At 41.4% G+C, this 23,334-nt stretch overlaps 3 protein-coding genes across 7 annotated transcripts in view; 1 reads left to right on the plus strand and 2 right to left on the minus strand.

Moving 5' to 3' along the window:
* Positions 1–10,562, minus strand: part of LIAS (lipoic acid synthetase) — a 30,660-nt gene extending 20,098 nt beyond the window's left edge. Inside the window, exons 1-7 of one of the 3 annotated variants that reach the window (XM_050790374.1) lie at positions 10,399–10,562; positions 8,593–8,765; positions 6,951–7,044; positions 5,628–5,708; positions 4,018–4,174; positions 3,878–3,935; positions 1,558–1,686 (exon numbers count right to left, since the gene is read on the minus strand). In XM_050790374.1, coding sequence (XP_050646331.1) covers positions 1,558–1,686; positions 3,878–3,935; positions 4,018–4,174; positions 5,628–5,708; positions 6,951–7,044; positions 8,593–8,765; positions 10,399–10,443 — 737 coding nt within the window. In that variant the 5' untranslated portion in view covers positions 10,444–10,562. The remainder of the gene's footprint in view (positions 1–1,557; positions 1,687–3,877; positions 3,936–4,017; positions 4,175–5,627; positions 5,709–6,950; positions 7,045–8,592; positions 8,766–10,398) is intronic. The other 2 variants (XM_050790375.1, XM_050790376.1) reach the window with 2 other exon arrangements.
* Positions 10,563–10,627: 65 nt separating this feature from the next.
* Positions 10,628–15,301, plus strand: RPL9 (ribosomal protein L9). 3 transcript variants are annotated; one of them, XM_050790379.1, is made up of 8 exons: positions 10,628–10,679; positions 11,129–11,175; positions 11,260–11,375; positions 11,886–11,981; positions 12,843–12,975; positions 14,483–14,563; positions 14,778–14,894; positions 15,213–15,301. In XM_050790379.1, the coding sequence occupies exons 2-7, from the start codon at positions 11,130–11,132 to the stop codon at positions 14,882–14,884; spliced, it is 579 nt and encodes a 192-aa protein (XP_050646336.1). In that variant the 5' UTR covers positions 10,628–10,679; position 11,129; the 3' UTR covers positions 14,885–14,894; positions 15,213–15,301. The 3 variants fall into 3 exon arrangements, with proteins under 3 accessions (XP_050646336.1, XP_050646335.1, XP_050646338.1); XM_050790381.1 differs by having other exon boundaries at positions 10,672–11,047; XM_050790378.1 differs by having other exon boundaries at positions 10,661–10,679; positions 11,129–11,375.
* Positions 15,302–18,576: 3,275 nt separating this feature from the next.
* KLB (klotho beta) overlaps positions 18,577–23,334 on the minus strand; it is a 47,364-nt gene continuing 42,606 nt past the window's right edge. The window contains exons 4-5 of the mRNA XM_050790339.1: positions 21,925–23,068; positions 18,577–21,122 (exon numbers count right to left, since the gene is read on the minus strand). Coding sequence (XP_050646296.1) covers positions 20,737–21,122; positions 21,925–23,068 — 1,530 coding nt within the window. The 3' untranslated portion in view covers positions 18,577–20,736. The remainder of the gene's footprint in view (positions 21,123–21,924; positions 23,069–23,334) is intronic.

The following is a 23,334-nucleotide window of genomic DNA, read 5'->3' on the forward strand; positions in this document are numbered from 1 at the left end:
AAGTTATGGTCTCTACTGTTTATGATTTAGTGAAAATGATGGTTATTGTTTACTTTAACTTATTTCAGGTTCTATGACACAGATCATATGTAGAAGCTAATCAAATCACTGCTAAATGCTAAATTAAAGAAAAAATGATATTAATCTTGCCTGAAGCTTAAAATGTTCATTTTTCTAAAATGTGAATGGATGTGGATAATAATCCTTACTTTTTACATCAGTGTTACTTGCCAATAATTACTCTTAATTACTGAAATTATTAGGAGTAAGAAAGCATAGTGTCTACTTTTTTAAAAAAGTACATCTGAATGATATGAGTTTTTCTTTTTTTTTTTTTTTTCTGAAGTCTCGCTCTGTTGCCCAGGCTGGAGTGCAGTGGCACTATCACTATCTTGGTTTACCGCAACCTGCACCTCCCGGGTTCAAGCAATTCTCCTGCCTCAGCCTCCAGAGTAGCTGGAATTACAGATGCGCTTCACTGCACCTGGCTAATTTTTTGTATATTAGTAGAGACGGGGTTTCATCATGTTGGCCAGGCTGGTCTTGAACTCCCGACCTCAGGTAATTCGCCCACCTCGGCCTCCCAAAGTGCTAGGATTACAGGCGTGAGCCACGAGTTTTTCTTCTGCATCATTCATTACATATATTAGTGCTGCGTATGTGTGTAAAAAAAAAATATATATATATATATATATATATATTTTTTTTTTTTTTTTTTCTTTCTCTCTCTTTCTAGATGGAGTTTTGCTCTTGTTGCCCAGGCTGGAGTGCAATGGCGCAATCTTGGCTCACTGCAACCTCCGCCTCCCGAGTTCAAGCGATTCTTCTCCTGCCTCAGCCTCCCGAGTAGCTGGGATTACAGGCATGTGCCACCACGCCTGGCTAATTTTGTATTTTTAGTAGAGATGGGGGTTTCTCCATGTTGGTCAGGCTGGTCTCGAACTCCCAACCTCAGGTGATCTGCCTGCCTCAGCCTCCCAAAGTGCTGGGATTACAGGCATGAGCCACCACGCCCAGCCGAATATATTTTTGAAGCCTTTTCTTTAGAATTACAACCAAAGCAATTGCTCTAGTGTAATTTTTCCCTCCTTTGAAAACTTTTTTGTGGGGAGGGGGAAGCAAACAACTCATTGAAATTTGCAGTCTGATATTATTTTAAAAAAAAAGAAAAATAATGTTCATTATTTGTGTGTATTAAAACACACACAATAACTGTTAGTAATATGAATTAACACCTTAATGTTTATAATATAAAAATTAAGTATATTATAAATATAAAAATATAATTATGCAGTATAAACATAGTGTTTATAATATAAACACTAAGTAACTGATATTGCTGGGTGGAAATACTATTATGGATATTTATGCTGTTTTTGTTGGTGATATTTTCTGATTTTTATGTAATAGACATAGACTGAGTTTTCCTAAAAAACAAAAAAGAATAGAGTTTCCTTTGTAAAAGTCGATGGCAAAGTTCACCCCTGGAAAAGGTAAGTATATATGGCATATTTTGACCCACCTAACTTTCCAACATTACTTTGTACACGTATTCACCTCTGTAATTCCGGGACTGTTTCTACATTATGTGCATACACGTCTAATCCTGACAGAGCAACTTTTTCTATTGCTTTGAGATCACCTCGAAAATCAGGAGTAAGACATTCCACAAGGATTTTTGGATTCCTAGGGGGAAAAAAGAGAATTATCAAACAGAGAGAAAGAACTGACATACCTGTTGCTCAAAACAGAAATTATCGGTACTCATTCAGTATGTTTCAACACAGTAACCTTTAGAACTTTGCCAAGCAAAGTATGAACATACAGATGTTCATACATGAACCATTATAAGAAAAGAAAAAAAAAGCAGAACATTAAATACTATGTACGCAGTGGTTAAAACACACCTGTAGGCAAACTGAATAAAATTTCAAATTATATATAATAGACTTTTAAACCTAATTTGAGTAGGTTTTAGAAAAAGTAAATAATTGTAAGAAACTAAAATATGAAATATTAAAACATTAAATATAAAACTTTACTCTTTGGAAAGTAAATTGAGATATTTCTTATATAAATGTGAATATTATTTGATTGCTTTAATTTTGATTTCTTTAAAAAGTCATCAAATCATGCTCTCCTCCTTTCCTCTAGGCAAATATTTCACAAGTACTATGGGTTTTAAAAACTATTTTCTGGGTTGCTGAGTCATGAGCTTTGTTAAACAAAGTACGAGCTAAACATTAATCTTCCTATTTATGTTGTGGCTATATCTATTCATCCAAGCAATATAATGTGAACTGGGTCACAGAGCTGTTCCCTTTGACACCAACAAAAATGACTGAAACAGCTGACAAATTTTTTCATAAACCCACTGGCAAAGTGTCTGGAGTTGTTCCCTGAAAGAACAGATGTAGAAAAGACTACATGTACACCCTTATCATGAACATATGAGATGTTCAAAGAACATATCCTATAATTCTGGGTTTGTTTTTTTTTTAAATAAAAACCGGGTCTTGCTCTGTTGCCCAGGGCATCATAGCTCACTGTAACTTTGAACTCCTGGGCTCACGCAATCCTTCTGCCTCAGCCTCCCAAGCAGGTAGGACTACAGGCGCATGCTACCACATCCAGCTATTTTTTTTTTTTAATTTATTTTTTGTAGAGACAGCATTTCCCTGTGTTGCCCAGGCTGGTCTTGAACATCTGGCCTCAAGCAATCTTCCTGCTTTGGCCTCCCAAAGTGCTAGAACTATAGGCGTGAACCACTGTGCTTGGTTCTACTGCTTTTTTAAACTGCAAGCTAAGACCCATTGAAGCTTGTAAAATAAACAGTGGGCTGCAAACAGATTTTTCAAAAATGAACTATAGTAAATAGAAAACAGAAAATACTAGGGAATCATTTAAAAAATTTACTAAGTGTGCTTAGGTGCCAAACTAGTACTGAGTTGTAGAAAATTAGAATCATCCCAGCACTTTGGGAGGGCGAGGCAGGAGTACTGCTTGAGGCCAGGAGTTTGAGATGAGCCTGGGGAATGCGGCAAGATTCTGTCTCTAAAAAAAAAATGAAAAAAAAATTAGCCGAGTGTGGTAGTGTGTACCTGCAGTCCCAGCTACTTGGGAGGCTGAGGCAGAAGGACTGCTTGAGCCCAGAAGTTTGAGGCTGCAGTGAGCTATGACCAGGCCATTGCACTCCAGCCTAGATGACAAAGCAAGACTGTCTCTTAAACAAAACAAAACAAAAAAAACCAGGCTGGGTGCGGTGGCCCAGGCCTGTAATCCTGCACTTTGGTAGGCTCAGGTGGGTGGATCAATTGAGGTCAGGAGATCGAGACCATTCTGGCCAACATGGTGAAATCCTGTCTCTTACTAAAAGTACAAAAATTAGCTGAGCGTGGTGGCATGGGCCTGTAATCCCAGCTACTCGGGAGGCTGAGGCAGGAGAAATGCTTGAACTAGGAGGTGGAGGTTGCAGTGAGATGGCGCCACTGCACTCCAGCCTGGGCAAAAGAGTGAGACTCCGTCTCAAAACAAAACAAAACAAAAATCATTACTAAGAAGACCAGGTTTATACTTTTTAAAGAAAATTATTCAAAGTTTAGACTAATGCTCTAATATGAGGGAGGGATTCTATGGGCTAAAGGTCTACAGATAAGTTCATGTTACTGACCCCCTAAAATTCTCTGCAAATATGTATCTGTACATACAAATATGCTTTTTCCAAAGAAATGTGTACATAATTTCCAGTGAATTATCAGAAAACTATGAAACTCCCCAAAAAGTGAATAATCCCTGCTTCAAGGTAAAGAACTTAAACTAAACTCATGTGGGTCCAAAACGGTCCTTAAATTACACAAACAAATGCAAAAATAAGTACCTTTCCTTTAAATATGATACAGTCTTTGCAATGTGTTCAGCTCCCCCATCAGGCATATCTAGAAATAAAAGAATCCACTGCTCAAGATGATGTCACCATTTAGAGCCAATTTCTGGTAGAGGCCACGATGACACACTAACCGTCTCGATCCACAGATGTCAGGACAACATAATCCAGACCCCATTCTGCAATTGCCTTTGCAGTATTGTAGGGCTCACTGGCATCCAGTGGAGGAGGATTTCTTGCAGTCTTAACAGAACAAAATCTGCAACCTCTTGTACATGTGTCACCCATCAACTAAAATAGAAATGTTACAATTTAAATCAAATAGACAGATGACCCTTAAGGACATAATGTTGAGAGAATAAAGCAAGTTGCAAAGAATGCATACAGTTTGGTTCTGTTTATAAGAAATTTGAAACATTCGAAACTAAATGATAGTCAAGGAACACAAATATATGTGATACAACTAAAAAGAAAGGGAAATAATAAACTCAGCAATAAGAATAGTGTTCAGGGAAGAGAAAAGGGGATGGGATCAGGAAAGGACACAAAATTTACATTTAAAAAACAAAGCAGGGTGCAGTGGCTTGCTCCTATAATCCCAGCTACTCTAGAGGCTGAGGTGGGAGGATTGTTGAGAGTTTGAGACCAGCATGGGCAACACAGTGAGACCTTGTCTCTAAAAATTAGCTGGGTGTAGTGGCATGTACCTGTAGCCTCAGGTATTCAGGGAGGCTGAGATGGGAGGATCACCTGAGCCTAGAGTTTGAGGCTGCAGTGAGCTATGACTGTGCCACTGCACTCCAGCCTGGGTGACAAGAGTGAGACCCCCATTTCTTAAAACAAAATAGAAACACAACTGAAAAATGGGATTCTAAAATACAGTTTAGGGGCTACAGAGGGGGATTCAAAGACAATGCTAATGTTTTAATCTCTAATGTTTTAATCTCAAACTGGAGGTATGAAGGTGTCTGTTCTGTTATTCTTTATAACTTACACAGTTTATAAGATACTTTTTTTTTGAAACAGGGTCTTGCTCTGTAGTCTAGGCTGCGATGCAATGGCATGATCATGTCTTACTGCAGCCTCGACTTCTTGGACCCAAGTGATCCTCCCACCTCAGCCTCCCCAGTAGTTGGGTATACAGGCAAAAAAAAAAACATGCCCAGCTAGTTTTTTTTTTAAACCTTTTTTTGTATGGACAGGGTTTTACTATTTGCCCAGCTGGTCTCGAACTCCTGGGTTCAAATGATCTGCCTGACTCAGCCTCCCAAAATGCTGGGATTACAGGCATCAGCCACTGCACTTGGCCTATGAAGATACATTTTATCTACTCAATAATCAAAAAAGATGATTTTAAAAGACATAAAATATGTAACAGATCAATGTGCAGGTCTCCATGAATATGAAAACAGAAAGCACAGCTCCTTTTTGTAGAATATATTAAACAGAAAACACGTAAAAAGTTAAGCAATCATGAATAATGTTTCCAAAAATTGATAGGAGAGGTATCTCAAGGCAGCGCGTGATTAACTATCACATAAATGAAAGAACCAATAACAGATTTATGCAGAGAAGATTGAGATCAAAACAGGTTGGATTATTCCATCAGGTTTTTTCTTAATATTTTTCATAAATGCAAATGTAATGAAAAATCTGACCAGAGATTCATAACGCACAGAAGAAGACAGAACATATTCCCTTTCAGTTTCTAGACTAAAGTTGTAGAGGCTGAGGCTGGCCCTACCATGATCGTGGCCGTAGCGGTGGCATATTCTCCACCTCCCCAACACTCTCCAATATTGGGACATCGAGCTTCCTCACATACCTGTGTACAAAAGGAAATGGAACACCATGAGGTTGACAATATCCACCAACTAAACAATTGGTGACTGTGATTAGACATTTTAAACTGCTCATTGTTTACAACATATTTTTGAAGACATCCACTATTCAAAAATGCTGTTAAGACCAAGTGCGCTGGCTCACGCCTGTAATTCCAGCACTTTGGGAGGCTGAGGCGGGAGGATTGCTTGAGCCCAGGAATCTGATACCAGTCTGGGCAACATAGTGAAACCCCGCCTCTACAAAAAATCGAAAAGTTAGCTAGGCATGGTAATGTGCATCTATACTCCCAGCTACTCAGAAGGCCAAGGAGGGAGGATCACTTGAGCCTGGGAGGTCAAGGCAATTGTGCCACAGTGCTCTAGCCTGGACAACAGAGCAATGCCCTGTCTTAAAAAAAAAAAAAAAGAGGCTGTTAAACTGCCAAACTCTATATTAAAATTAGAGTGTGGTGAGCATGTCCTATAGAGGTGTACTCCCTTACACAATTATATAAGAATGGACAGAGTTGAATTCTTATTTTTTTAAAGATGGAGTCTCACTCTGTCGTCCAGGCTGGAGTGCAGTGGTGCCATTTTGGCTCACTGCAATCTCCACCTCCCGGGCTCAAGTGATTCTCCTGCCTCAGCCTTCCGAGTAGCTGGGACTACAGGCTCATGCCACCAAGTCCAGCAAATTTTTTATTTTATTTAATTTTAGTAGAGACAGGGTTTCGCCATGTTGGCCAGGCTGGTCTTGAACTCCTGACCTCAGGTGATCCTCCCGCCTCGGCCTTCTGAGTGCTGGAATTATTGGTGTGAGCCACCACACCCGGCTAAACTCTCATTTTTAAATTAAAAACTTTATGAATGTATATACTTCATATGTGCAAATAAAAAAGTCTGAAAGTGTACTGAAAAGTTAAAGGTAAAAGAGCGTGCTTTATATATGACATTGTGTATGTGACATAGCTTCACATTTAATTTTATATTCTTTCCAATGAAACATGTATCTAATTTGCAATATAAAACAAACAAAGCTTTGTTTCCAAACTTGTAGGGCAAAAAATATTTTTGTTTGCAGGAAAAATGATTCTAAATATATTTCCATTCGTGGTAGTAATGTATCACTTAACATATTTACTTTCTTTGCTATTATTTATATATTTATTAATAATTTTTAAGTTATATAAATGTAGAAACATGGCTTTTGGTTAAGAGGGATAGTTTACACTTTGACAACTTACTGTATGGAGTTTTAAATTCCGCAAAGTGTTTTTCAGTTGATTGTAATTTTTCCCCATGGGAATCTCTGTCTTTAGCCACGGAGGCAGTCTTAACCTAAGGAAAGCCAAACATAACGATTAACAAATATGCTGCCAAATAATTACACAGCTTTGAAGTTAATTTCTTCTATTACAATTCCTAGTTAATACTTTTTCTATAATCTTAGAATAACTCTTATAATTTCTGTCATAAGAGTAAGAACACAGAATCAAATTCAGCCTTGCTCAAACCACTTTAGAAAACACCAATAGGCCAGGCCTGGTGGCTCAAGCCTGTAATCCCAGCACTTTGGGAGGCTGAGGCGGGTGGATCACGAGGTCAGGAGATTGAGACCATCCTGGCTAACATGGTGAAACCCCATCTCTACTAAAAATACAAAAAACTAGCCGGGTGTGGTGGCGGGCGCCTGTAGTTCCAGCTACTTGGGAGGCTGAGGCGGGAGAATGGCGTGAACCCGGGAAGCGGAGCTTGCAGTGAGCTGAGATCATGCCACTGCACTCCAGCCTGGGAGACACAGCGAGACTCCGTCTCAAAAAAAAAAAAAAAAAAAAAAAAAAAAACACCAATAATGGGGCCAGGCACCATGGCTCACGCCTGTAATCCCAGCACTTTGGGAGGCCGAGGCAGGCGGATCACCTGAGGTCCGGAGTTCGAGACCAGCCTGAACAATATGGAGAAACTCCGTCGCTACTAAAAATACAAAATTAGCTGGGCGTGCTGGCGCATGCCTGTAATCCCAGCTACTCTGGAGGCTGAGGCAGGAGAATGGCTTGAACCCTGGATGCGGAGGTTGCTGTGAGCCAACATCGTGCCATTTGCACTCCAGCCTGGGCAACAAGAGCGAACTCCATCTCAAAAAAAATAAAAAAAAAGAAAACACCAATAATGGAGTGTAACAGGGCACTATGCTCATGTCTACCTTTTTTGCAAAGCCAGAGTTACACTACTCTAATAAGAGAATGAGTTTTTGAATATCTCATCCTTCATGAATGATACTGCCAAAAAGTACTCTATTTGTTTAGAGTGAGGTAAGATCACAACAGTGCACTGTCTGCTCTATACTCTAGATTTTATAGTGGTTACTCAACGTAAAAAAGATCTAAAATTTGGAGTGGAGATTGTGAATCCTTGGTTCTCCATGACTTCCATCCACTTGTGATATAGAAGGAGCTGGATTAAGTTCTCTCTCAACACAATCTACCTTCTACATAAAATTCCATAACTCTTTTAAATTAAGGTAAGGTATCCATAGGTCATATGTAAATTGACTAGGAGAAGCACACGTTAGATCATCAACACCTAGTAACCCAGATCTAACAGACTAGTAGTAAAGCAATAATCCTTACTCTGAAGAAGTTGGATGCTGGGTAGAAAATGGGGAGATGGCAGTGTAACATAGTAAGGGCACAGAGAAAAGAGAAAGATTCCAACAATTACATTTGCTTACCCGTTCTATCTAGTTGTGTTATCACATCTTTCTAATAATTTTTAGCTAAATTTAACAAGTCTGATATAAAAAACAGATTCTAGGGCTTGGTTATATCTGAAAATAATGCACAACAAAGGAATGGGACGTTAAAATTATCTCAAATTTTAAATTACCTTTCTCCTTTCTGGCGTTTTAGGTTTCCTTTATATTCAACCCAGGTGCTCCTGTCTGCAAGATCACCAGATACAAAATCTTGAAGGTCTGGTCCATTCTGTAAGAGTTCCTTTTTTTCATCTGGCAAGGAACTTAATGGTCTGACTGGGCTGCATAAATATCTCCCAAATACCTAAAGAAAGAGTTCATTATGACATTTATTTAGTGGAGTCCAGAATAATTTAGTTTTAACCCATCATAACACCTAAAAGTAAGCCTTTTGGTAAAGCTAAAAAAGTGTTTCAGAAATTATGTCAAACTAGGAGCTCTAGTATTCTAGAGCATTAGAATGTAATATAAAAGATGACTGAAGGAACCAAACCTAAAAGAGAATAAGAGTTGACTGTTTACTACTGAGTTTAGAATTGATTTGGAAATCTCTGGAACTATCTAACATACATCACACTTCCACATACTCCACCTACCAGGAACTACATGTTTGTCTTTCAACAAGATTGAACTGCAATAACTGAAGAAGGTGCCACAGTTTAAAATTGTTCTGGTCCTGACTTGAATCAGGGGCGTTTAAAGTGAAGTGTGCAGCCGGGCGCGGTGGCTCAAGCCTGTAATCCCAGCACTTTGGGAGGCCGAGACGGCCGGATCACGAGGTCAGGAGATCGAGACCATCCTGGCTAACACGGTGAAACCCCATCTCTACTAAAAAATACAAAAAACTAGCTGGGCGAGGTGGCGGGCGCCTGTAGTCCCAGTTACTCGGGAGGCTGAGGCAGGAGAATGGCGTGAACCCAGGAGAGGGAGCTTGCAGTGAGCTGAGATCCGGCCACTGCACTCCAGCCTGGGCGACAGAGCGAGACCCTATCTCAAAAAAAAAAAAAAAAAAAGTGAAGTGTGCAATAAATCTCTCGAGTTTTGAATAAGCATAATTGTTGAAAAGTAGGTTAATAATGCCCAGTTGGTTTCAGATAACTGGAAGGGGGAAAACTAAGCCTAACGTTTTTACCTTTTTTTTTTTTTTTGAGAGGGAGTCTCGCTCTGTCGCCCAGGCTGGAGTGCAGTGGCGCGATCTCGGCTCACTGCAACCTCCGCCTCCCGGGTTCAAGATTCTCCTGCCTCAGCCTCCCGAGTAGCTGGGATTACAGGCGCGCGCCACCACGCTCAGCTAATTTTTGTATTTTCAGTAGAGATGGGGTTTCACCGCATTGGCCAGGATGAACGATTTTACTTTCTAGGTTACATTTTTTCTGTGTTTGAACATGGCAGTCAAGAACATAAGAAATCATGGTATTCGGCTTTTACATCTGAACACAAACATGCATGAGACAGCCAGAACACTACAAAATCCTTGAGTCTGCACATGTAACGCAAAAGAACCTTCGACAACTCAAGAGTGCCTGTTAGGGTGTTGCACGATTGCTACTGCACTTCTCAATGTCTGCAGCTAAAGCCTAGAGGACAGGTTTGTGTTCTCTGCGGCTAGAGTGGGGTCTTACACACAGTAAGAGTCAAACACAGAATAGGTATGTAGGGTGCTCACTGCAGTGCTCCATAAATATAGGGTACAAACCACTCTAAACAGAAAATAACTCCTTAGTGCCGGCCCAGAGAGACTTTCAAACAAACTGATGCCAGAGACTCTATATCAATATTTTGCGGTTGGTGGAAGAATTACATGAGATTACACGAAAAATGTTTAAAACTGCCGTTGGCTAGAAGTAAATGCACTGACCTTTATTATTGGGCGTGGGCGCTCTGAAGGGATAGGATCCCCCCACCCCACGCCCAAACCCGCTCGCCCCGCCGCTCACCCGGGGCCCCAGGGTGCGGGCTGCATCCCCGCAGCGTAGAGACATTTCCTCTTTAGAACTAGCGCAGTGCAGGGATTGAGAGCTCGCTAACTCCCGGGAAAGGACAGGTCGGTAACACGTCGCTCCGTTTACGACAAACAGCCGAGCTGCTCCATGATTGGCTGCTTTAGCCTTACGTGACGTCGCGCACTTATGACGCAATACACAGGCCCCCCCCCCCCTTACGGGATACAAGTACGTAATGACGAAAGACGTTCTTTCTTTGCTGCGTCTACTGCAAGGTGAGGTTGTTTCTGTGCTCGCGGGGCATTAGGAATCTGAAGCCATCTGTTCTGGGAAAGGCTGTGGCGCGGCTCCCACTCTCGGAACCTTGTCCTGTTTGTCCCCCAGCTCGGCAAGCGCCATATGAGCCTGGCGGCGCCGGATGCGAATCCTGTTTTGGGCTTTTTGGCCTATTCCCGCCCCTCAGCCTTGCCGGGATGGCGCCGCCCGGATAGAACTTCCAGGGTTGGGCTGAGCGGGAGTTCGCCTGCTGGGCCTCGTAACTGTCGCTTTGGGGCTGCTCCTTCTGGGCTGGGACGCACTGGGGCCCGCTGTCGGTGTCCCGTCCTCCAATATCGTCTCCGGAACTTCCGCCTGGCAGTCTCCGGTAGGAGTGGAGCTCTGTGCCGCGTAGTTTGGTGGAAAAACGGGCCTTGGGTCGGCCTCACCCCCAGTGTTTGTGTTTCAGAATGAAGACCATTCTCAGCAATCAGACTGTCGACATTCCAGAAAATGGTATGAGACTTGATATCTTTTTCATACATCTTTACTACACGTTCCAAGCGTTGTGTGGCCTGACTAGTGTGTTCTCTCTTCTAGTCGACATTACCCTGAAGGGACGCACAGTTATCGTGAAGGGCCCCAGAGGAACTCTGCGGAGGGACTTCAATCACATCAATGTAGAACTCAGTCTTCTTGGAAAGAAAAAAAAAAGGGTGAGGGTTTTTCTTCTGATAATTCACTTGCTCGTTGGACGGTGGTTTATAACAGCATCACATTGGTTACTTTAACAATTTTCGAATTGAGGTTCAGTGTTTTAGCTTTAAATGTTGCTGTCCAGAATACCAGCCAGTTTTCCGTTAGTGAAATTGAAAAACCAGATTCTTAACACAGCGAATTATATAAAGCTCAAATGTAGTGGTCGTCAGTGACACGTCTTAGTAGTGTTAGAAGTTTGGTTTATTTTCCTAGTGGTTGCTTTGTAAAAATCCTAGGAACCGGCAGTAGGTCTGTAACACCTGATGATTTAATTTTCCAGAAGGGAAGTTTGTTGCAACTTGTACAAAGCTTAACTTTTGGGAGGTTTTATAGGTGGTTGGATTTTTCCAGTTGAAAACCATGTGCTTTGATTAGGGTTAATTCTAGAATCTTAAAGTAATTGGGTAAGTGGTCTGTTATCTTTTAAGCCTGCATATTTCTGGAAAGAATACGTTTTTCTATTACAGCTTCGGGTTGACAAATGGTGGGGTAACAGAAAGGAACTGGCTACCGTTCGGACTATTTGTAGTCATGTACAGAACATGATCAAGGGTGTTACACTGGTAAGCAGATGAATCAGACTTCTTTCTTTTGGAAAGGGAGGTTTCTCAAACCTTTGCTTTATACAGCATAAATGTCTCTTTCAGAGAATGGGTTACACATTTTATTTGGTGTAATACGAACTTGGCAAAAATAGGCATCTCTGGGTCTTCAAGCGATAAAGCTGAGAGCAAAGACCAGATGGGTACAACATGTTTGTTTTTTCTGTTTGGGGGTGGGGGGGCGTTGTTTTTTTTTTTTTGAATCAAGACTGGGGTCTCCCTGTTTTGTCCAGGCTGAGCTTAAGGGATCCTCCCACATTGGCCTACCATAGTACTGGGATTGCCGCATGAGCCACCATGCATGGCTAGATGGGTGCAGTTTTTAAAAAGTAGGCTAATGGTGAATTTTCACATCTTCCGAATTTTCTTTTTTTAAAATAGGAAATCTACAGTTGCAGTACTAAGTGGCAATCAAATCTCACCATCAGGACCCCTCGTTGGGATAGAAAATGATGTAGTTTCTGAGTTTTCTGTCTGTTGGTCCCTATTCCTTCCAACCCACCTTCTCTCCCCTTAGGATAAAAAGTTCATGCTGAAATGGTTTTCACTTCTTGGCCATGTGCTGTACCTTAGTACTACTCAGTAAATGTTAGTCTAATGTCAGACATGAGGGCTTTGGGGTTCTCATTAAAAGAGGGCAGCATTGTTCATTGAGGGCATGAGAGATAGTGAAATAAATGCCTCTGTAAGGAGCTTTACAGTCCACTGAATAGACAGAACAATGTTTATAAAGTTTGGTTCAGGTGACAGTTTATAAAGTTTGGTTCAGGTGCTATTAAAAATATTCTTCAGCATTAGTAATAGCTTGCTTATTTAATATAGGGCTTCCGTTACAAGATGAGGTCTGTGTATGCTCACTTCCCCATCAACGTTGTTATCCAGGAGAATGGGTCTCTTGTTGAAATCCGAAATTTCTTGGGTGAAAAATACATCCGCAGGGTTCGGATGAGACCAGGTATGTGCATACCCTCAGATAGAATTAAGAAATTTTTCCTTCATATTTTTTTTTTCTCCTTTTCCACTCCCAACCTCTTTCATACTTTAGTTGGCTGGTGTTTTGTGTTTGTGCTGAATAAAACCAGATTTGTTTTAGAATTCTCTTGATTACACTTGTAACTGTTGGTGCTACTTGAGGGTTTATATCATATTGATTACAATTTCAGAAAGTTGATACATTGGAGTAGTTTGTAGTGGTGGTTGTATTTAACTTGGCAAATGAAATATTTTAAAGTCTTGTAATTTACAAAAGGCGTATTTATGGAGCACAATGTGATGTTTCAATACATGTATATTCTGTGGAATGACAAAATCAAGCTAATTAACACATCCATCACTCCATTTTTCTTTGTGGTAAGAACCTTTAAAATCTAAAGAGAAAACTACATGAGTAGTGGTTAATAGCCTAGCTTAAATTTCAGCTCTCACTGTCCACTTTGGGCGTATCATCTCTCCGTAGCTTAAAATTGCAAACATCTTTGATTAAATGACTTAAAGTTGAAAAATAACAGTGCATGCGTAATACATAGTAAATACGGTAGGTTTAAAAAAAATTTTAAAGATTGGTGCTTTTTATCTGAGGCAGCGTCTTGTTCTGTTGCCCAGGCTGGAGTACAGTGGTGTGATCTCAGCTCATTGCAGCCTCCACTTTCGTGCTCAGGTGTTTCTCCCACCTCAGCCACCCCACTAACTGGCACTACAGGTGTCTGCCACCACACCCAGCTAATTTTTTATTTTTTGTAGAGACTGTTTTGCCACATTGCCCAGGCTGATTTCATGATTTCAAGGAATGCTATTGTGCCTGACCCCAGCCAATTTTTAAAATTTTTTGTAGAGGGAGGGTCTTGTTATGTTGTCCAGGCTGGTCTAAAGTAAGACTTGGCACAAGGCTTTGTACAACTAAATTCTGGCAAATTGAATACCTTAATTAAATCACCGAAGGAGTAACCACCGTAGGACTGTGATTCATTCAAGTAGGAACACAAATAAGATTTTGGCACAGGTAAGGCAGGTGCTGTAAAACCAAAATGGTTTTTTTGTTTGTTTTTTTGAGACAGAGTCTCGCTCTGCCACCCAGGCTGGCGTGTAGTGGCACGATTTCGGCTCCATGCAACCTCTGCCTCCTAGCTTCAAGTGGTTCTCTTGCCTCAGCCTCCTAAGTAACTAGGATTATAGGCACGTGCCACCACTCCCGGCTACTTTTTTGTATTTTTAGTAGAGATGAGGTTTCACTGTGTTAGCCAGGATGGTCTTGCTCTCCTGACCTCATGATCCGCCCTCTTCGGCCTCCCAAAGTGCTGGGATTACAGGCGTGAGCCACTGTGCCTGGCCCCAAAATCTTAAGACAAGGTTCTTTTGGTGCATGGAGTTTTACATGGAATAAATTGGTGCCTCTGCAATTTAAATATTTTTTACACAGATCTAGTTTGGTGTTGATGCTATGCACATGCCCTCTCCCCTTTCAGGTGTTGCTTGTTCAGTATCTCAAGCCCAGAAAGATGAATTAATCCTTGAAGGAAATGACATTGAACTTGTTTCAAATTCAGGTTTGTATGTTTACTATTTCTAATTATGCCTACAAGATTTTATCTAAATCTTGTTTAAAATACAGTATTTTGCTAATTTTTATTTGGTTAGCTTTTTAAATTGTGAAGTTAAAAAGGTAACATTCTGAAATTTTAAGTAGAGCATATAATGAAATATATTCTTTTTAAGATGGGTTAGGCTGATGTATTAATTGCTGTATCTTCTCTCCTGTAGCGGCTTTGATTCAGCAAGCCACAACAGTTAAAAACAAGGATATCAGGAAATTTTTGGATGGTATCTATGTCTCTGAAAAAGGAACTGTTCAGCAGGCTGATGAATAAGATCTAAGAGGTAAGTTCTTGGTAGTGTCTTAAGTTTTATTACTGCTTTAGTTGAATGAAGCTCTAAATTTACTAAAAGACTTAAACTGGAGTTGTAGTCATAGAAAATGGAGAGTTAAGCATTCTGGAACACAGTAAATTTGACAGAATAAAAGATGGAATTGGCATGCATTTTACTATGTATAGTTTACCATGAATCAATAAGTCATAGTCCTGAGGTATGTTTTAGATCATTTAGAATATAGTACAAAACAAAAGATTAGTACTAGTACTTTTCTAGGCAAGTGTATTGATGGGAATGACCGATTTTTTTTTTTTTTCTGCCCAGTTATCCAGCTACAGAAAGAAGATGCCAGATGACTCCTAAGACCTACTTGTGATATTTAAATGATGCAATAAAAGACCTGTTGATTTGGAGCTGCTTAAACCTGTTATCCTTGTTAGCTAGTTTTTCTCCCTTGTGGAACAAAGAGCTTTAATCTGGTTCTTGAAGGAATAGCAAGGATATATTTTAGGCAAGAGGAATATTGTACCAGTGACAGGCAAACATGAGGCTGTTCATCATTGCATATAGAACTTTAGGAATACCCTGAAGGTGTCTAAATTTGCTGAGGCATGAATTTGAATATTTGGTAAGGCAGATGTTGTCTTAGTCATCTTTGGAAAAACAGCTGAGGAGTAGAACAAAGTGTTACAGCATCAGTTAGAAGGTGCATTTGGTTTGGTTCATGGTCTCAATAATCTTGTCCTTTACCCTCCCTCAGCCATTTACTTCCATATCCTAGAACTTGTTTTTGAAAATTGATAACCCTTCCATAATCTTTTAATTCCACGTGTCATACTTTTAAATATGGTATGAGGCCACCATAACTAGACCTAGGTCAACATGGTGACCCCCAAACCTTCCTGAATTCTACATCTCATTTGATGGAAACTGCAATTTCTAAGGCAAGATGTAACGTTCATTCTTGATCAAATGCATCAGGAAAACATGCTGAGTACCTTCATTGTAAGGTATGGTCAGATACTTCTAGCAGAAAGATTAAATGACAGAAGTAGCAACCAGTTGGCATATATGTTATCTTGGATCTTACAATGTCTTGCTCAGTTGCCCAGGCTGGAATACAGTGCCATGGTCATAGCTCTGTAACTTCAAACTCCTGGACTCAAGCGATGCTCCTAGCTGCCTCAGCCTCCTTAGTAGCTAGGACTATAGGCAGGCACCGTCACGTTTGACTTTTTTTATTTTTTTAAAGTATGTATGGGGTCTCATGTTGCCCAGGCTGGTCTTGAACTCCTGGCCTTAAGTGTTTCTCTTTTGCCTCCCAAAGAGCTGGAACTACAGGCATGGGTCACCATGCCCTATATATTTTAGATCTTGATTCAAGTGCACCAGTTGAACATACATTAAGGAATCTTGCTGACCATGTATGTGATTAGGTTTTTAAGAAATTTGGAGGTAATGATGAATCTAGGATTTGCTCAGAAGCTTCCGGGATGGGGTTGTAGGCAATGAATGGGATCAACATGAAGTAAGATCACATCCCCAAAAGGTTGGGAAATACGGGTCCATTAGATACAAATTTCTTACAATGCAGAAAATGAAAAACCTGCGTATTTCACCTGGGTTACTGTGACAGTCTCAACTGGTCATCTTCCCTGTATTTCAGCATCAGCCAGGGTACTGACTTTGAAATGGATTATAGCACTGCTTCAAATCCTGTAACAGGTTCTTTTCAATTTTTTCTTTTTAAAATAGTTTCCCCATTCTACCTGCAGCTGTTTTTAACTCAGTTTTTCTGACTTCTGCACTATAGCTGAACTGACCTGGCTATTCCTCGATACCAAGTCCTCTGTCATTAAGCATTTAAGTTGTCTTTTCCCTTTGGAATGCTCTCAGCTGAGCTGTGTGTCTAACTCACTTACCTGCAGGTCTATTCAGTGAATCCTGCCTTGATCACTCTATTAAAAATAGGGGACCTGCTCCTTAAACTTGTCCTACTGTCTCTTTACCCTTCTCCACTTGTTTTTGTCCATAGCATTTGTAGTTCTGATATTTACAATGTGTGTATTCGTTATATGCTTTTTTTCTGCTGGAGTGTAACTTTAACAAGGATGTAATTTTGTACTCTGGTGTATTCCAACTACCTAGAACGATGGCATGTAGCTGTTTACTGAGTCAGTGGTTCCTGGATTGCCAGGGAACTCAGTAATGGCAGTGGGACTGGAAGATGTTTTGAAAGGTATTGACAGGATTTCAAAACAGTACGAGGCTTGTGGGAGAAATTTCCAAGTGGCAATATTACAGTTGGGTGGAGATGTTCATGAGAGGATCAGCTTGTGGGTAGTAGCTGCTGTGGGAGTAAATGGGATTTCTTTGAGCATGAAATGGACTGGCATGCTGGGTCTGACCTTGATAGGATAACTTACAGGCTAGTTGTAGCTCAACTGTTTTTTTTGTTTTTTTTTAATTTGGGTATAATAAATGAGCCGTTGTTCCCCAGGGAAAACGTTTCTTCTTGTCTTCTGTGTCTGTGGATAAGCACTTGTGCACTATTTTTGCAGTTTTTAGATGTAGGTGTCCACATATTTTTGAGATGGGGTCTCTGTCACCCAGGTTGGAGTGCAGTGGTGCAATCTTGGCTCATTGCAACCTCTGCCTCCCAGGCTCAAGCCATCCACCTCAGCCTTCTGTGTAGCTGGGACCACAAATACGTGCCACCATATCTAGCTAATTTTTTGTAGAGAGGGTTTTGCCATGTTGCCCAAGCTGGTCTCAAACTCCTGGAGTCAAGCAGTCTGCCCGCCTCAGCCTCCCAGTCATGGGGTTACAGGTGTGAGCCACCACACACCAGCCACATTTTTTGAGAAAATATACCCAGAAGTAACATACTAAGTTGGCACACAAACTAGGCAGAAGGGTTCAGGGGAGGCAGTCTTGGGCAGAGCCCATTTACAATGCCAAACCCATTCACATTCAGCAGTTCTTAAAATTGACCAGGTTGTTAGTTGAATTCAAGTAGTCAGCATGAACCAGTTTATTTGGAATAAATACATTGAAAATTAAACATGTCACAATGTACTGGCCTCATTTTCCAGAGGCTCTGTAAATACCATAGTTGTGATGTTTCCAGATTGTTATATTGAATACACAATAAACACAAGTTAAATTTTTCACAATACATCTCAGAAAAGCTTAAACTCGAAAGATCTTACCTGTTTGCTCCTTTCAAGAGCTATCCGTTTCTGGTTGACCTTTGATGGTTTTTAATGAGTTTATGATAAACCTGAATATTTAGTATGATAAGGGCATGAGCCAGATTAAATGCTTAACATAATTTGCTGTACATATTTGCCATTGTTTAAAAAATATAAGGGTTTTTGGATTCTTGTGTGATGATGGCTTAAAAAGTAGTAAAATCCCCAAGTGGCAGAGGACTGTCAGTACTGGGTTAGGAATTTTATTGTTTAGGGGAGTTTGGTAAACCAGCAAGTTAGAAAAGGGGGACATGCTTGAAGCATAAGCTCTTAATGTGAAAAAGACATAGTGAAGGTTAATAGATACGTGAACTGTGAGTACGAGATACTTTAAACAAAGGCCAGTGAGAAAGAGACGAGAAAGCAAAACCTCAAAGATAAATTCCAGGTTTTTTTTATTCCTATGGCCAACCATTTTTTTTCAAGGCCTTGAAGAGGTCTTGAGAGAGGTTCATGAGTTGCTCAGTTGACACGAATTTTCCCTGGAGTTCTTGGGTTAGGGTGAATCCATGTGGCACAACGGGGAAAAAACCCAGCCAAGTGATTATTTTAAATGACTTCCTATTTATACATAGAGTAATAAAAACAGTTGACTAGTTGTATGCATAACCTTATATACATAGAGTAATAAAAACAGTTGACTAGTTGTATGCATAACCTTAGGCACATAGTTCTCAGATGGAAATATTAATACTAAAAAATTCCTTGAAAGTCATAACTTCAAAACTGCCAAGTTTGGGGTAGTGGGTGCAGCTGGGGCAAGGAGACTAGAGGAGAGTAAAACAATTTTACTGTCTTTTGCCAGGCCAAATAGCAAATTGATTTCCCATCATGTTTGCATTTACTTGAATTCACTAATTGTATTTTCTTTTTACAGTATTTTGGAAACTTGTTCATTAGCAATTAGAATTTCAGTTGGGAACTGAATTTAACTTCAGACATAAGTGGACCTAGAATATAATCAAACCTACCTTAATTTACTAAGGCTTTATAACAGAAGAACATTTCCTGTGACTGTTAAGGTCTAAATTGCTGGAGTGAGCAGACAAAGACAAGTTACTGTGTGCAATGGGTGTTAAATGTAGGTTTTCTTCCTCGAATGTTTAAAATAAACTGAACAAGTCTCAAGGACAGAGTTCATTTCCCAAAATGTCAGATTATCCAAGTCAGATCTCGTAAATAACCCTAGCCCAAAAAGGTGCTATATAAAACAATTTAAACTCATTCAGACCATCAGCATTCTGAATTGTTGCTTTACTTAAGAGTATAGCAACTTCTATTCACAGAGTTGAATCTAGCTTTCCTTCATCCTGTGATCTTTCCATGAGATGAGATTTTGGAAATTACTTTTTTTTATTATTATTATTTTATTTTGAGAGACAGAGTCTCGCTCTCTCCCCCAGGCTGGAGTGCAATGGCGCAATCTTGGTTCACCGCAACCTCTGCCTCCCAGGTTCAAGCGTTTTTCCTGCCTCAGCCTCCCGAGTAGCTGGGATTACAGGTGCCCGCCATCATGCCCAGCTGACTTGTATTTTTAGTAGAGACGGGGTTTTGTCACGTTTGCCAGGCTGGTCTCGAACTCCTGACCTCAGGTAATCCAGCCGCCTTGGCCTCCCAAAGTGCTAGGATTATAGGCGTGTGCCACCATGCCTGGCCGGAAATTACATTATTTTAAAAAATCAGATCTAGTAAAAGATCACAAATTAGATATTCTGTAGGTGATTTTTTTGTTGTTAGAAAAATGAAGGGCTTGATCCCCTTAAGATCAGTACTTAAGCCAGTGTTGTAACTGGCTCAGACAAGCACTACTTACCCTATTATTGTGTTTTCTTTCCATTTAGAACCACCCTGACCTAAAGGGGAAAGCACTTTATTAGAAGTGACAGAATATATATTATGTATCACTGACTATCCAGTTACAAAGTTTTGCTTTTGCTTTTTTTTGTTGTTGTTTGAGATGGTCTTGCTGTTGTCGCCCAGGCTGGAGTGCAGTGGCACAATTTCGGCTCACTGCAACCTCTGTTTCTTGGGTTCAAACAATTCTGCCTCAGCCTCCCAAGTAGCTGAGATTATAGACACCACTGCCACCACGACTGGCTAATTTTTGTGTTTTTAGTAGAGACAGGGTTTCACCATGTTGGCCAGGTTGGCCTTGAACTCCTCACCTCAGGTGATGTCCCCGCCTCAGCCTCCCAAAGTGCTAGGATTACAGGTGTGAGCCACCGTGCCCGGCCCAAAGTTTTACTTTTTAAAAATAATTTATTGTACCACAAGTAGCTATTGGTAGAGATGAAAGCTAGAGCAGAATGATGGAATACAGTTCATCAAACTTCAAGAAGCAATGTATCATGTAATCCTCATAGCTTACTGTCAGGATGAAGCCTTTATGTTTACATCCAATAACTGAATTCACTGATGTCAATGCCTAAGGGAAAGTTCTTTGAACCACACAGCAGAGACGATTGTCATCACCTTGGTTACAGCTGTATCTCAAATTGTCTTTCTATAATACAGGTATATCTCCTGTCAGTTACCAGCATATGGAACTGGAATGAATTTTTAAGCTGTCTGTGATGCAGACAAATAAGATCAGGTTAGCTGAGAACTCTCTTGCCTTTCTTTAATGGTATATGTTGTAAGTTTTTTGCTTTCCAAAACTTTCTTCTCTTTTGCCTATGAAAAATGGTAATTGATAAGAGTAGAACCAGGGTGGAGAAGAAGCAACAACCCAAGAATATCAGTGGTTTCTTCTGCACAAGGAATAAACAGACAGTGCACTCTGTGTTTTTTGGGGTCTGACTGCATCTAGAACTACTGTTCTCAGAAGGGAAGCCACTGCTGCTGATCATTTTGTTGTAAAACTGTATTGAGGATTTAGCTTTAAAATCAGATGTGAAGAATCCAAATCTGGGTTTAGATTTCTCTTCAGCTAGTTTGAATGCATAATAGCCTTTGATTCTGACTTTATCAATCAGGTATGCTGAAAAAGATCAGAAATTAACATGAATCACAAATGGACTGAAATATCTTTGAACAAGAATTTAGTTTTCATTGAAACAACCTAAAATTATGCCCATAATAAAGGTAGTGATTTTTATTGGAGGTTTTTTTTTTGACATTTATTCTTTTATGATCTATGTAAAGGAGAAGGTGAAAATGTGTATAATTTAAAGTAAATTTGTGAAACTTTGATCCATAAATAATCCAAAAACTCTTGGAGGAGAAAGCAAATTTAAGGAGCAGAGCAATGAAGGTTGTCACTTTTGTTTAAAGGGTCACAAGCAGAAAAATGTTGCCTATTTGGCCTGATTGTGAACCTCAGACGTGCTCTTGGTGCAGCCCGGGAATCACAGTTGGTTTTCCCCACTTGCTGGCTCGCTTAGGCTACCATGATGTGGTTATTTCACATTGCATGGCTGTATGGAAACATTTCATGTATCCCATAAATTTATATACCTACTATGTACCCACAAAAATTTTTTTAAAGGCTAGCAAGCATGCTGAAAATAATCCACAATAGTGACTTTATCCTGGGGGGTGAGATTTCAGGTGATTTTTAAAAAACTTTCTCCACGTGCCCAGTTTTCTATAATGGGTATGTGTTACTTTTATGATTTAAAAATTTTTCCAAAAATCCATAGGCCAGTTTTCAAGACAAAATTCAATTGACAGGACTTGGGTGCCACAAATCGGATGCCGTCAGGCACCAGCCTGCCCCTCTCATTCTTTGTTCTTGTCAGGAATCTCGCTCTGCCCTGTGTCTGAAGGGGCCCCGCCCTTACCTTTCAGCACCTCCTGAAGGTACTTTTCCAGGTAGTACTTCCGGAGCCGGTCATCCTCCAGAGCCTGGTCGTCGATGCCGCTGGCCGTGATGTAAATGTCCATGTCGCCATAGTTCCTCCGGACCCACCGCAGCAACTTGCGCACCCCCCAGGGAATCACAGCCAGGCGCGTAGGGGAGCTCAGCCGGGTGATGTCCTGCAGAAACTGGATGTCCCTATCCGAGTCGTAGCGGCTGCCGGCCAGCTGCTCGTGCATCACGAACCTAGTGGTGAAGTGGTTGAGCGCGCAGAAGTCGACCGTGCCCTTGAGCAGCCTCCTCTCGGCCTCGGTGAGGCGCGGCAGTGCGGAGCTGGAAAGCCCCTGCCGGTGCTTGGAGGCGATGTATTCCCTCATGGCCGCGGGGTAGTCCCCGGTTTTGAAGAGCGGCTCAGCGAACCAAGCAATCTCGAACTGCAGGAAGCGCTCGGCCGCCCCCCAGTGCGAGTCAGCATAGGGGTTGGCGGGTTCCGCCCAGTCCGCGTGCAGCGACAGCGACACGGCCCCGCGCTGTGACGGCCTGAACTGCCGGTCGTAGAGGCGCCAGGCCAGGGCGTGGGCCACCAGTAGGTTGTGCGCCGCCCCGTAGGTGTCGTTGCCAGAGCGGTTGTAGATGTCACTTAGCCGATTAGGCTCGTTGATGGTGATCCAGAGCTTCACCAGGTCCCCTAGCTCCTGGAAGCACAGCCCAGCGTAGGCCTGGAAGGCCTCCACCGTCGATGGGTTCAGCCACCCGCCGGCGTGCAGCAGAGGCTCGGGGAGGCCTAGGTGGGCGTGGGTCGGATAGTACAGGGTGACCATCGCGGAGATGCCAAGCTTCAGCCCCTCACTGACCACGCATCTGTAGTACCTCAGGGCCTGTCGGTTCACCGCGGACAGGTTGCCAGTGGGAAGGACCGAGGCCCAATCCAGAGCAAACCGGTAGTGGGTGACTTTCATTCTTGCCAACATCTCAAGTTGTTTTTTGATGTTTACAAAATCTGTGCATTGAGCGGGTCGTGTTTTCAGCCTCACCCCTTCCACTCGGTGCAACAGTCTGTTGCCAGTGGCGTTCCACACGTACAGGTAAGGATCGCTGAACTGTGGGGACGAAGCCACAGACTCGGGCTGTGAAAAACAAGCTCATTCAGGTCAAGCATGCGCTGGCAGGTGGAGGCTCAAGTGATCTGCCCACCTCTGCCTCCCAAAGTGCTGGGATTACAGGCCTAAGCCACCGCCAGGCCTCTTCCAGTCCTTGAAATCTCCCAGGGAGACCAGAAAACAGAGAAGGAGCCACACCCGGGCCCTGGCTTAGAAAACAAGTTGTTGGAGAAAACATTGGGAAGCCATTTTCCAGTTCGTTTGACTTTAAACCCCAGGTTACATGGTGGGGT

Source organism: Macaca thibetana, chromosome 5, assembly GCF_024542745.1.
Source record: "Macaca thibetana thibetana isolate TM-01 chromosome 5, ASM2454274v1, whole genome shotgun sequence".
NCBI classification, from domain to species: Eukaryota; Metazoa; Chordata; class Mammalia; order Primates; family Cercopithecidae; genus Macaca; species Macaca thibetana.